General features: G+C 44.2%; 1 protein-coding gene across 3 annotated transcripts in view; it reads right to left on the reverse strand.

The window, feature by feature from the left end:
• Positions 1 to 3209: 3209 nt before the first annotated feature.
• ccdc33 (coiled-coil domain containing 33) overlaps positions 3210 to 15159 on the reverse strand; it is a 69674-nt gene continuing 57724 nt past the window's right edge. For 2 of the 3 annotated variants that reach the window (XM_078532291.1, XM_078532293.1), the window contains exons 6-11: positions 13593 to 13724; positions 11310 to 11394; positions 10614 to 10750; positions 7471 to 7554; positions 4434 to 4550; positions 3210 to 3649 (exon numbers count right to left, since the gene is read on the reverse strand). In XM_078532291.1, coding sequence (XP_078388417.1) covers positions 3587 to 3649; positions 4434 to 4550; positions 7471 to 7554; positions 10614 to 10750; positions 11310 to 11394; positions 13593 to 13724 — 618 coding nt within the window. In that variant the 3' untranslated portion in view covers positions 3210 to 3586. The remainder of the gene's footprint in view (positions 3650 to 4433; positions 4551 to 7470; positions 7555 to 10613; positions 10751 to 11309; positions 11395 to 13592; positions 13725 to 15159) is intronic. The other variant, XM_078532292.1, reaches the window with a different exon arrangement.

The raw sequence follows: 15159 nt of genomic DNA on the forward strand, positions 1-15159 counted from the left end.
TTCATTAGCAGTTGCATATGACACTTCAGAATCATTGTTTTCAATTCAAATTTAATAAAAACTATTACCTTTAACCAGCAAAGTGTTTTTTTTAAAGGCTACAACCAACAACTGAATTTCCATCGTGCGTTGTTCAGGAACTGAATCCATTTGAACATTGTACAAGTGGTCACAATGCCCTTTAATATATTTCTTGCACCACTATAACTGCCATTGATTCCTTGTTATGTGACAAATTATCACAAATGCAAAAGCTATTTTTAAAGTAGTCAAAGGCTTTAATGTACAATAGTCAGCACAGATCCTTATAATTCATCTGCTATAAACCAGAAATAATTTCTGGCCTCTGCTGCTTATAAGGCAGATTTATTTGCAATTTTTACGTTGCTAGGGCCACTATCCTAGTAATTATGTACATCCCCTTAAAATCATGCCACACAAACTTTTCTTTGTTTGGTCTCACTGGAATGTTTATGTTTTGTGAATATTTTTTATCATGACAGCAAGTGTAACTATAATCATTAATAAACCACTGCTTTTGCAAATGCTTTTGCATTTTCTGTTTTTATCTCAGATCTCCAGCATCCGCAGCATTTTGCTTTTATTAAACCACATGGGGGATTGTTAAACACTTTTGTGGCACTGCTTTTCCAAATACCACCCCCGCCCGCCGATTATGAAAAAAATCTAAAACTCTGAGCTCCCTTTAAATTCCATCTAGGTTGTCATCACTTTGGCAGAATATGCTCAGAATCTGTTTCACAGACTGTTCTAATAGGTTCTTAGGACATATAATGTCATGATAAACAAATCAACAGTACACTTTACAGATATGTGCAGTATTATTTGCTAACCACAGATTTTTCACTCGTGTTTCACAATTTATTTGGATGTGGAACTTGTTTTTCCAGGACCCAGCACTGAAGCTGATGTCCAGGACAACTCCCTAAGTGATTTTCATAAGCTCTGGTTTAAATCCCGATCATTGGTCCAATTCATCTGGGCCAGAATTTTTAACCTCGACCGGCGGGTGTGGGGTGGAGTGGCCGGGAAGTCGACCCCCGCCCATGTTCGGGGCCGGACCGCGATTTCACGCTGGTGGGCCGATTAAGGCCCACCCAGCGTGAAACGCGCGCTGCAGTGCTCAGCGCTGCCTGTTTGGGGAAAGGGGAGGAGGACGAATGGGGAACTTTGTGCGCGTGTGCGCTGGAAAAGCTCCCTGAGGCAGCTCTGTGTCTCAGGGAGCTTTTCCAGTGCACACGCGCACAAAGTTCCCCATTCGCCCTCCTCCCCTTTCCCCAAACAGGCAGCGCTGAGCACTGCAGCGCGCGTTTCACGCTGAGATGAAGATGTAAAAAAAATCAAAAATAAAGCATTTTAAGTCGTTAAAAAAACGTGTGCCTCATGTCACACGAGCCGGGACATGTTAGAAATTAGTATGAACATTTTTTTTTGATGACAGATCGAATCCTCATCCCGCCTGTGGATGAGGTTTCGCAAAAAATGCAAAGGCCGCTTGGCCTTTTCACCTGCCCGCCCACCGTGAGGCTGGACGGGCAGCGAAAAATTTAATTCAGCTAAATTGTTAGCGGCCTTAATAAATTGTCGGCGGGTGGGCGCGAGAGTTGGCAGCACCAGCGTCATTGGCATTCAGGTCAGGCGTGCACCGGTCCGATGAGGTAAAAATTCCGGCCCTACTCTTGGTCTGCGCACGTTGCAAATGGCCATCTCTGTTGTCATGTTCCATAGACCATTACAAATCCCATTCGATTCAATAGCCATCAAACAACATGGTCACTATCGTGTGTTAATGTGGTGCCTTGGGCTATTTTCAAATTATCACTAGAGATGTCAATCAGTTACATCAGCCGGTCTGCAATGCAGATACATTGCTTTCCCCATGGATATCAGAGAGAAAACGAGAGCCCCAGACTTGCATCAAAGTGTAAGGGATCCAAAAGTGTATCCATCTGGTCCCATGTGCTTCTGCAGCCAAGGCGTGCATCTGACATGAAACACAAGAGCCTTTACTCCATCAGTGTTTTACTTGTTTGTGCCCACCTGCTCTGGATACTGTCAGTGAGTGGCCAATTCCCCATCAGTTTATATCAGTCCACAGTGCAAATACCCATCGGTTAAGGCTTAGACCCTGGGAAATCAAAAATACCCCAATGCCCCCTCATCAAATGCAGCATTTCTGGACTCCAGATACAATGCCTTCATGGTTCCAAAAGTATCCTTTGTTGCAAGCTGGCCAGAGATTTCCAGATAATCACCGTGTGCTACACTCTACATAAACTGGCCATTAAAAGGCTCAAATGGAGCAGCAAGAGGACCTCACTGAGGGACAAAGGATCCCAGCAGAGAAAGCCTGTTTGCTGGAGCAATTCAGCAGAATTTGATACAGGGCACTTTCTCCTCATGGACTTTTCACATATGATCCATTTCCCTACATCTTTCCCAGCCTCTGCAATAATTCACAACCATTGACATTTTTTTTTTTGCCACCCAACTTACCTGCTACACAGAACGGACGTTGTTATTTTATTTGTACAGCTTTCCTTAGCCGCACAAGTGAAACTGTGGCTACATTCTGCAATTCCGGCGCCAACGTGTTTGCCGAAAATACGATTTGCCGCAGATTCTGGTGTCTGCCAGGCTGCCACGATGGCGCGCGTTGTGTTCGAATACCTTAGGCCGGTGCTTCATCCTGTGGCTGGACAGCTGAATGTCTGGGAAAGATTCCAGGCTGGTCAAGTAGCTGTCAGTGTAGCCTAAGGCGATCTTGCTTCAAGTTGTTGCGTTTGATCCAGAGATGCGGAGCAGCCTGGCCCTGTGCAATTCCTGGCACACATCAGAAAGGAATGACGGAGGAATAGTTTGACTGTGTTGTCCTTCGGAGAGGGAACATCTTCACTTATCACACTTACTCTGTTGTAGCAATGACATTGCTGGAGACCCCTCTCGTCATCCAGCCTAGCTGATATCCAAAGAGAAGGTCACTCAGCAAACCAAAGCCTACTTGGCAGGAGTCTGAGTATTCGTGTGATACTGAAATGCTGACTCAATGGCCTTTGCAATTCAAATATCCCTGGAAGTGTCGCTTACTCCAAGGAACTTTTGTTGTGGCTACGAGTCTCATACTATTAGCTGCAGTATAAACGTTTCCTAATGCAATGATACGAAATAAAACAGCACAACAATGGACATCTTTACTGGTTAATATTTTATTCTTATGCTGTATAAAAACGTTCCATACAGAAATGAATAGAAGTGATACTACTCAGCCTATAAATCATTGTTATTAAGAACATACATAACAATTATTAATAAAATACATTAACGGCTTTGTGAAAATAACTATATATATATATATATTTCTTTACATTCAACATTTCTGTATTAGAGCTTTGTGTGGAAAACTAGCCAGAATCTTTTGCGATAAAGCACTATTTGACTTGTTTTAAATTAATATGACCAGCTTCGATTTAGCTACTCGTCACAATGCTCATTGTTGATTTGGCCTGGCACCCAAATTAAATGTTCTCTTAATATGCTTAATATGTGTAGACTCCTCTTCTGAAATTCACGCCAAAGGGTCAAGCACTCCATGTCGATTTTGGGTCAAAACTGAATCTGATGCATTTTTCTGTTGGATTGGCAGAGAAAATATTAAAAGTCGCAAAGGCCTTGCACAATCCTAACCTAACTCTGGGCCTCCGCAATGCCATTTTATAACTGAGTGCTAGGAGATGCGTAGCGGTTGAAAATCAGGGTCCATGAGGATAAGAGTCATTAATAAATGCAAGGATGGAGTCAGGAGAAACTTCTTTACCCAGGCAACGTTTAGAATGTGGAACTCACTACCACATGGAGTAGCTGGAGGGAAATGCATAGATGCATTTGAGGGGACATAATATAAACGCATGAAGGAGAAAGGAATAGAAGGATGGTGATAGAGTTAGATAAAGTAGGTGAAAAGGAGGCTCATGTGGAGGATAAACACCCGCATGGATCAGTGTGGTCGAACGGCCTACTTCCTGTTCAGTAAATGCTTTGTTTTTTTTAATTGATTCACGGGATGTGGGCTTCGCTGGCTGGGCCTGCATTTATTGCCCATCCCTAATTACCCTTGAGAAGGTGGTGATGAGCTGCCTGAGCCATTGCAGTAATGTAGCACATTCTTTTCCAGGGCTGTGGCATATCTTATTGTCATCAGTCTTCCTTCCTTCCTACAAACCTGCAGGCTTTTGAAATCCAAGTTTAACATCACGGAGACACAACCTCCTAACTGATCTTGTTTATCTACCCTCTTCACCTCTCTCGGTGTCCAACTTGGCCATCCGGCCGGGTTTCTCATCCAAAAATATGCCTTTTAAAAAGAAACATAAAAGGAACAAACAAACAGTACAAGGGGGAAGAATCTCACTCACCAAGGGAAAGTCATGTAACACCATGGTGGAGGCTCTGGAGAAACCATGTTCGTACTCGGAGAGCCTTGTCAACATCTCCTGTTTCTCTCGCCCCCATTTCCGTGAATTCTCCTCCAACTAACACAAACAGCGGAGAGATATGAAGATCAATTATTTCCAGCAGAAGTCATGGCTTAAGTGAAATCCCCAGTGTGTAATTGAGTTGGTAATAACTTTCATGTTTCACAATGAGCCACTGCAGCAAACTTAGGTTTTTTCCTTTGTACGAATGAGACAATTTTGCACTGAGATGTATCAAACACTCCACAGCTAACTTACCCTGGAAACTAAATTATAAATTGAATCTTATGTTAAAACTCAGTAAGTCTCCCAGTATCTGACAGGAGAGCAGCATTCCTGTAAAGAAGGGTCTCTCCCCGGTGTGTGTTTGTAGCAATTTTCCAGTCAGATATTAAGCGTTTGCAGTTTATTTCCTTCTCTCAGTTATCGCCCTGCTCCTACTGCTTAACCCATCCTGTAAGGGGGGGACCCTTTACCATATCTTGTCGAAGGGTGAAATATTTTTAAAAACTTAAAATAAATAAGATCGCTGGATCTTTCGTCAGACCTGGAATGTTGGTTCTGTTTCACAGGATCACAGAGTTGCTACAGTGCAGAAGGAGGCCATTTGGCCCATCATTACACGAGCTCTCCAAATGAGCAATTCACTCAGTGTCATTCTCCCACCTCCTCCACATAGCCCTGCACATTCTTCCTTTTCAGATATTGAATGCTTCGATTGAACCTGCCTCCGCCAGTGCATTCCAGATCCTAACCACTCACTGTGTGAAAAAGCTTTTTTCCTCATGTCGCTTATGCCTCTTCTGCCAATCACTTCAAATCTGTTCCCTCTTGTTCTTGATCCTTTCATGAATGGGAACCGTTTCTCCCTATCTACTCTGCCCAGACCCCCTCATGATTTTGAAAACCTCTATCAAATCCCCTCTCAACCTCCTATTCTCCAAGGAAAACAGTCCCGGCTTCTCCAATCTACCTGCGCAACTGAAGTTCCTCATCCCCGGAACCATTCTCGTGATTCTTTTCCACGCTCTCTCCAATGCCTTCACATCCTTCCTAAATAAAGCGCAGTGCCCAGAACTGGACAGGTGCTGCCTGGCCTACAGAGCGTTTCCCTGCATCTTCTGCTCTTATTTCAGGATTCCAGCATCTGCAGAAGTTTGCTTTAGTTGGATTGAACTTTCATTTTAAAGCTTTGTTCTGGGGATGTGCACCGTTCTAACAGAGATGTGCTCCTGTCCATCCCTCACTATCCTAAAGCTTTTTCTTAATCTATTCTTGTGGTGACGGTGTGCCCACAATGGTGTTGGGTAGGTCAGTAGTTGCAGATCCAATTCTACGCTTCAGTTTACTTTTAGTTCTGAGCAAGGTTCCTGTATTTAAAGGGAAACCTACAAAAGAAAGCTCATCACGTGAACAATTTCAACGTCAAGTGGTCTAGGTTCCGTCTGTCCACCAAGTCTTCGAGGAGCAAGCCAGAAAAAAACTTGAACTCAAACATTTTTTTTCTCTTGCCAAAGATTCAAAAAGTATTTTCCCCACTTCTAAACTTTTGGATCTCTTCACATTGTGCACCATCATTGCCCGAGAAACAGCTAAGTGTTCTGCTCCTGGCTTCTGTTGCTACTGTAGTCAAAACTGACCAGCAGCAGGTGTTCGCTGTGGAGGCTTCTGTAGGTTGAATTTGGAGGCGGGAGGGTGGGGAATTTCTGCAAGTCGTGCATCAGGCTGTGCGGTACTTCCCCGCCTCAGAGTGTTCGTGCCAGAGTCGGGGTCAAACCAGCTCCGGCTCCCCACCCAGGGGTGCCTGGGGGTGCCCTCCCAGTGGCAGTCCAGCATGTGGGGTGGGGTGGGGGAGGGGCATCAATGCCTCCTTTAATTTCCCCCATCCTGGAGACATGGAGATCAGCAAAAGGCCATCCTGTGGAGGAATTTTCTCCTCTACACTGGCAGCTGTGTCCACGCTTTATTCCCAAAAACCCAAAAGTCTTCAGAGCGTGCTTCCACCTTGATGTGCCCTCTCGTATCCCCACCGACATCGGCAGTGCCCATCTCTCCCAGTGGGGCTGCCAGCCACTCAGTGCCTTGGCCATTGCGATTGTGTTGCCTACACAGCAGGACCCACCATCCTGAACTGGATAAGCAAATGCGGAGATGGCCTGTTTGACTGCCATCAGGAAGATCGCGCAGGTAGAAAGCCTTCAGACACCATTGGGGAAAGGACCTGGAAATGATCTCGGTCCACATTTAAAAACAATGTCGGCAACATTCTGCCCTTAGAATATGTTCCAAATGGCGGGTGAAATGGCTTCTGCTCTCAACAAAGGATGACATCAGAGGTCACATGATTTTGCAAGCCTATGGCAAGCCACAGTGTGCAAAGCCACTTCTCCAAATGGAATTAAAAACAGAAAATGCTGGGAAAACTCAGCAGGTCTGGCAGCGTCTGTGGAGAGAGAAACAGAGTTAACGTTTCGAGGTCGTATGACTCTTCTCCAAACAGAATGGTGGGAAAGCACAGCATAGAAGGATGTCATTTTCATTCCCCTCAGCACTGCACTGGAGGGTCAACCTGGATTTTGCCCTCATTACTGTCACTGTTGCTCACTATGCCCATTGGTGCCTCAGTTGAGGTCTTTAAGTCTTACCTCACTATAAGAACTGTAACATTGGTGCAAATTAACATTGAGGTAGTATGAGTGTGTGAAATTCTTGTGTCTACCATCTTAATGCAAGCATCAGCAAAAGACTGTGTAACACATTGGACTCCAGCATTTGCAAAGTATAATTTCAAGGAATTAGTGTCATGGCCTGGTTTAGTTCTAGCATAGACTTCCATAGAAGCAGCAAAGATGCAGATGGCCTTTCTAAGTGACCTACAGTCCAGTCCCTCAAGGATTTTCCTTCGTGTGTCACATAGAGAGTCAAATACTTAACAAGTGCAAAGTGATGCTTTCTGAAAACACTAAATCTAAGGTACCAGTGTCTCCAGCGTTTGTATACGGCCCTGAGCCTTTTCCAATTTCGCGAGTAGACTCAGTTTCTCTGTGTCAGAAAGGGATTCCTGAAAGAAAGCAGAGCAGTAAAAAGTCATCGTAAAGGGAGGGGTTCATCATGGGGGTTAAAATGTTAGAAATCTGAAATGAAAATGGGAAACGTATGTAGGGTTGCCAACCCTCCAGGATTTCCCAGGAGTTCACAGAATCAGAATCACAGAATCACACAGTGCAGAAGAGGCCCTTCGGCCCATCGAGTCTGCACCGACACATGAGAAACACCTGACCTACCTACCTAATCCCATTTACCAGCACTTGGCCCATAGCCTTGAATGTTATAACATGCCAAGTGCTCATCCAGGCACTTTTTAAAGGATGTGAGGCAACCTGCCTCCACCACCCTCCCAGGCAGCGCATTCCAGACCGTCACCACCCTCTGGGTAACAAAGTTTTTCCTCACATCCCGCCCCCCTAAACCTCCTGCCCCTCACCTTAAACTTATACCCCCTTGTGACTGACCCTTCAACTAAGGGGAACAGCTACTTCCTATCCACCCTGTCCAGGCCCCTCATAATCTTGTACACCTTGATCAGGTCGCCCCTCAGTATTCTCTGCTCCAACGAAAACAACCCAAGTCTATCCAACCTCTCTTCATATCTTAAATGTTTCATCCCAGGCAACATCCTGGTGAATGTCCTCTGCACCCCCTCCAGTGCAATCACATCCTTCCTATAATGTGGTGACCAGAACTGCACACAGTACTCCAGCTGTGGCCTCACCAAGGTTCTATACAACTCCAACATGACCTCCCTACTTTTGTAATCTATGCCTCGATTGATAAAGGCAAGTGTCCCATATGCCTTTTTCACCACCCCACTAACATGCCCCTCTGCCTTCAGAGATCTATGGACACACACGCCAATGTCCCTTTGTTCCTCAGAACTTCCTAGTGCCATGCCATTCATTGAATAATTCCTTGTCAAATTACTCCTTCCAAAGTGTATCACCTCACACTTTTCAAGGTTAAATTCCATCTGCCACTTATCTGCCCATTTGACCATCCCGTCTATATCTTCCTGTAGCCCAAGACACTCAACAGCACTGTTAACCACCCGGCCAATCTTTGTGTCATCCGCAAACTTACTAATCCTACCTCCCACATAGTCATCTATGTCGTTTATATAAATGACAAATAATAGGGGACCGAGCACAGATCCCTGTGGTACGCCACTGGACACTGGCTTCCATTCACTGAAGCATCCTTCTGTCATCACCCTCTGCCTCCTACAACTAAGCCAATTTTGAATCCATCTTATCAAATTACCCTGTATCCCATGTGCCTTTGCTTTCTTTATAAGTGCCCTATGTGGGACCTTGTCAAAGGCTTTGCTGAAATCCATATAAACTACATCAACTGCACTATCCTCATCTACACACCTGGTCACCTCCTCAAAAATTTCAATCAAATTTGTTAGGCATGACCTCCCTCTGACAAAGCCATGCTGACTATCCCTGATCAAACCTTGCCTCTCCAAGTGAAGATAGATACTCTCCTTCAGAAATTTCTCCAATAGTTTCCCTACCACTGACGTGAGACTCACTGGTCTGTAGTTCCCTGGCTTATCTCTACAACCCTTCTGTCCAGCTTCATTCCCCAGAATTAGGTCCAGCAATGCACCGTCCCTGTTGGACCCTCTACATATTGACCTAAAAAGTTCTCCTGTTCACATTTCAAGAAATCCACTCCATCCAAGTCCTTAACACTATGTCTATCCCAATTAATGTTGGGAAAGTTGAAATCACCTAATATAATTACCCTATTGTTATTGTTTTTACACACCTCCACAATTGGGCACATATTTGCTCCTCAATTTCCCGCTGACTATCTGGGGGTCTATAATAAACACCTAATAATGTGGTTGCCCCTTTTTGATTCCTAAGCTCTACCCACAAAGCTTCATTCGATGCCCCCTCCAAGATATTATCTCTCCTTACTGCAGTAACTGACTCCTTAACTAATAATGCAATGCCGCCTCCTCCTCTTTTACCCCCTCCCCTGTCTCGCCTGAAGATTCTATATCCCGGAATGTTGAGCTGCCAATCCTGCCCCTCCCTCAACCATGTCTCAGTGATGACTACTATATCACAATTCCACATGTCAATCCTCACCCTTAACTCATCCGTTTTACCTGTAATACTCCTGGCATTAAAGTAGAGGCCATCCAGCCTTGCCTTACTCCATTGAAGCTTATTGCAGCTGTACTCCCTCTGTCTTGATTGTTTTACTGTCTTATGATTAATCTCCAGACACTAACAAACAGAAAACTCAGGAGAAAAATCATATGGAGCAGTTAAAAAAACAGTTTTTAAATCATTTTTGTTATTAGCTATCAACATTTTGGAGAAAAGGCTGTTTGCTTGGGCAGTGCAGTTGGTAGCTGTTGGTAAGCTTAAACAGAAAGGACACTCCGACAATGTTGACATGGTCTATTTAACATAAAAATTTAAGAACTTACATTGTGACTGACAGAGATTAAGATCTAAGATTAAGATCTATGGGTCTGGATGAAGAAATGAATTGAACTCATTTTACTCAGTCTTCCAGAGCACCAACCATACAGTCCTCTCAATGTCTCTTTCAATCTTCTCCTGAACAGATGGACAAACATCCAAAGGCCAGTGACTCTGACAGTGCAGCACTCCTTCAGTGTAACACCAGGGTGCCAAACAACAGCAATAATAACTTGCATTTACGTAGCACCTTCGACACAGTGAAACACCCCAAGAAGCTTCACAGGAGTGTTAACAACAACGTTTGATACCGGGTTAATATTAGGACAGATGACCAGAAGCTTCATCAGGGAGTATTAAGGAGCATCTTAAAGGAGGAGGGAGAGAGAGAGGTGAGAGGCAGGGAAGTTTAGGAAGGGTGCTCTAAAGCTTAGGGCCTTGCCAGTCGTCGGCATGGCTGCCAATGATGGAACATTGTGGGACCCAAATCCACAACGTTCTAACTCGGTGGAGAACTCTAACTGAAGCTCTGTTACTACAGTCAATTAAGATGTTAAAGAATCCTGTAAGTTCACTTGATAATCAAATCTCATTTATAGTGTTAAATGAATCATACCTTCACTGAGAGCACTGGTTGCTGGAGAATGATGGGTGCAGGCGGGTGTCGTAACTTTCCTATCTCGTCCCGCAACCGGGCATTCTCTGCCAACAGAACAGACTCCACCTCCTTCTTTACACTGTCATCAGTAAACCCTATGCAAATGCAGGCAACTTCAGAATTCACCATTACGCACAATTTACATCCGATACCATAGCCAACATCCATTTGCATTATCAATTATCTTTCTTTGATTGTCACAAAGGTTACTTAGATCACATTTCAAATGCAAACAAATACTGACAAAACTCAGAAGGGGCTGTAGACTTTTCATGTCAATGTCCAAAACTCAACATTTCAATCACTGGATCTGATCGGCTGTTTCCCTGACTGGACAGTCTAGAACTAAGGGGTTGTTGCCCCAGGATGAGGGGTCGTCTATTTAGGATTGAGGTGAGGAGAAATTATTCAAACAGTAGCATGTGACACTTTGGAATTCTCAACCGCGGAGAACTGTGGCTGGGTGCTCAGTCATTGAGGGTATCAAGGCTGAGACTCATGGGCATGAGGGGAATCAAAGGATATGGGGTTAGGGCGAGAAAGTGGATTTGAGGTAAAAGATGAGCCATGATCTTGTTGAAAGGTAGGGCAGGCTTGAGCGCCATGTGGCCTACTCCTGTTCCTATTTCTTAGTTCTTCCGTCAATGAGTTTACCTGTACGTTTTTTAGATGCCTCGGGTTTCTCTCTTGGTCTTTCTTTCAACTTTTTGTCCAAAAGAGTCTCCATTCTTTCTATAACCTGCATCAAAAAGACATTAAATAGGTCATTTAGATACTATTCATAAAGAATGGATGGTGTTTTGTTCTGAATTTAACCATACTGTATCTAAAACCCTGTGAGACCATGAAGCTGACCTGCATATCAGAATACATCTCTAATGCTGAGGAATCACTCAAACAATTTGTTAACAAGAGATTTGCTCACTACCTGCCAAATGAAAATGCTCTCAATGTAATTTTCTAAGCTTTGATCCATTACACAATTGTCCCATCCAGTTAAGGGGCAAGCAAGAATTTGAGCAGAGCAAGAATTTTCACTGCATTTTTTGAGCTTTTGGAAAAGAGAATTTAAAAATGGTGCCTGGAGTATTAAAATATTATCAAACGTAATCCATCGTGAGATGTTGCAGTACAACAACATGGAATAGAAATCTGAGTGTGTATTAAGTGACAAAAATGCTTCTCCTGATGATCTGGAGGTTGCCATGACCTGCTCTGAGTATTTTTTTATTCATTCATGGGATGTGGGCATCACTGGCTAGGCCAGCATTTATTGCCCATCCCTAATTGCCCTTGAGAAGGTGGTGGTGAGCTGCCTTCCTGAGCCACTGCAGTCCCTGTGGTGCAGGTACACCCACAGTGCTGTAAGGAAGGGAGTTCCAGGATTTTGACCCAGCGACAGTGAAGGAATGGCGATATATTTCCAAGTCAGGATGGTGATGACTTGGAGGGGAACTTCCAGGTGGTGGTGTTCCCATCTATCTGCTGCCCTTGTACTTCTAGATGGTAGCAGTTGTGGGTTTGGAAGATGCTGTCTAAGGAGCCTTGGTGAGTTCCCGCATTGCTGCCACTGTGCATCGGTGGAGGAGGGAGTGGATGTTTGTGGATGGGGTGCCAATGAAGCGGGCTTTATCCTGGATGGTGTCAAGCTTCTTGAGTGTTGTGGGAGTTGCATTCATTCAGGCAAGTGGGGAGTATTCCATCACACTCCTGACTTGTGCCTTGTAGATGGTGGACAGGCTTTGGGGAGTCAGGAGGTGAGTAACTCACTGCAAAATTCCCAGCCTCTGACCTGCTCTTGTGGCCACAGTATTTATATGGCTAGTTCAGTTCAGTTTCTGGTCAATGGTAACCCCCAGGATGTTGATAGTAGGGGATTTATCGATGGTAATGCCATTGAATGTCAAGGGGCGATGGTTAGATTCTCTCTAGTTGGAGATAATCATTGCCTGGCACTTGTGTGGCACAAATGTTACTTGCCACTTGTCAGCCCAATCCTGGATATTGTCCAGGTCTTGCTGCATTTGGACATGGACTGCTTCAGTATCTGAGGAGTCGTGAATGGTGCTGAACATTGGATGTTCACTGATGATTGCACAATCAGTAAACTTCTGGATTTATGATGGAAGGAAGGTCATTGATGAAGCAGCTAAAGGTGGTTGGGCCAAGGACACTAATTGCAGTCTAGGAAGATTTGGTGACGGCACAGCAGGCTTTCTAACCTAGCAAGTTTCTGATCTTGGTTTGAACAACCAGACGATTGCTAAGTGTATATCGGACCAAGAGGCTATAATCATCGGGAAGGACTGAACAGGCTGGAGTTCTTATCTGTAGAAAAGAGAAAGCTGAGGGGTTATCTAATAGAGGTTTTTAAAACTACAAAGGAGTTTGATAAGGTAGATGTAGAGAAGATGTTTCCACTTGTGTAGGAATCCAAATCCAGGGGTCATAAATATAAGATGTTCACTAATACATCCAATCAGGATTTCAGCAGATACATCTTTACCCAGACCAAGGATTGAAAATGGAACATGCTACCATATGGAGTAGTTGAGGTGAAAAGCATAGATACATTCAAGGGGCAGCTAGATAAGTACTTAAGGGGGAAAGGATTAGAAGGATATGCTGATAGGGTTAGGTGAAGTAGGGTGGGAGGAGGTTTATGTGGCGCATAAACACTGGCATGGACCAGTTGGGTCAAATGGCCTGTTTCTCTGCTGTAAGATCTATCTAATGTCTCTGATGTACAGTTGTTCCCTTATAATTAGTATTTGACGATACATTAATTAGGTGTGAAAAGTTGTGTTTAGTCTTAAAACACAAGTGAGGTGCATTTCTCATTCAAGACTGGATGCTGAGTACAAAACAAGTTCAACATTAGTACTCTACATAATCATCTGTTTCATGTTTTAAAAACTGCTTCAGCAACAGCATTACCTTTTCTTGTTGCCGTATAGTGTCTTCCAGAAGCTTTGACTTGTGCATTTTTTCCTGGTATTTTTGTAACACAGCTTGTTGCTGCTGATGGGCTCTCTGCAACCACAGGAGTTCAGCCTCACGATCGTTCTTCTGTAACAGACAAACATTGACACAGAGGTCTTAATGAACTAAAACTGCAGCAATACCTGCCGTTAAAACTTACATTAGGAACATAAAAGTGCCCAACATGATTGTTCCTCTTCGATAAGGTCAACCCAGACAACCAACTGCTCGCCACATCCCTCAAATAACAACTTTGTCCTGAATTGCCTCTTATGCTCATTGAGACTGTTTTCCACACTGGTGGTGTGGAGGTGGTGGTGTAGTGGTATTGTCACTGGGCTGGTCATCCCAGGGTAATGCTCTGGGGACCTGGGTTCAAATCCCACCACAACAAATGGTAGAATTTGAATTCAATAAATATCTGGAATTTTTTTTTTAAAGTCTGATGATGACCATGAAACTGTTGTCAATTGTCATAAAAAAACCATCTGATTCACTAATGTCCTTTAGGGAAGGAAATCAGCTGTCCTCACCTGGACATGACTACATGTGACTCCAGACCCACAGAAATGTGGTTGGCTCAAAAGAAATGCCCCCTGAACAAGGGCAAATAAATGCTGGCCTAGCCAGTGATGCCCACAAACGAATAATTTAAAAAATTCCACAATCTATTAGCCTTATAATTTACTCCGTTTTAACTTGTGTTTCCTATCAATACTTCACCACTTGGAGCAATATTAGCTGGACCAATTTTGTTGATTCCACTCATAACTTTAAAAGTTTCCTGCTCTTGGCCCCCTCAATGGTACATAGAGCCTCCAATGCCCCCTGAAGCCTGCCAAAGGGAGGCCGGCTCCAATGATCTGACAGTCAATCGATGATAGTTGGCATGGTCACCATTACTGAGACTAGCTTTATATTCCAGATTTATAAATTGAATTTAAATTCCTCCAGCCCCAACAGTGGGATTTGAACCCATGTCCCAGGTCATTAGCCTGAGCCTCTGGATTACCACTACACCACCAACTCCCAAATTTGAGACCTGCTTGTGTGACGTGAGCACAAAATCTAGGCTGACACTTCAGTGCAGTGCTGAGGGAGTGCTGCACTGTCAGAGGTGCCATCTTTCAGGTGAGACGTCCCACAGCCATTAATCGGTGAAGATCATTATTTATCCCTCAGTCAAAATCTAAAATTAAACTTACTAGCTTAGCTACCGTGCAACAGTGTCTACACTTCAAACTACGTCATGGGCTGTATTGAGTGCAGCAGGACGGGCACTGTGCCAGCAGGAAAATACCAGGGAGGCCACAAAAATGCTCTTAATTGGATCCTTCATGATATTAATGGCTGCCCGCCCTCTGTGGAGTGGACAGCTATTCCCAATCCCAGTCCACGCCTGGGAAAATTCCTCGATGGCGGGAATGCATTGGAGAACCATCCCAACACAGCCCCCAGCCCGCTTCCAAACCCACCGCTACAGGGATGGGGAAAATTGGTCCCAAAGTTTTATGCACTCATC

The sequence above is a fragment of the Cetorhinus maximus genome, chromosome 30, assembly GCF_964194155.1.
Source record: "Cetorhinus maximus chromosome 30, sCetMax3.hap1.1, whole genome shotgun sequence".
Classification (NCBI taxonomy): domain Eukaryota; kingdom Metazoa; phylum Chordata; class Chondrichthyes; order Lamniformes; family Cetorhinidae; genus Cetorhinus; species Cetorhinus maximus.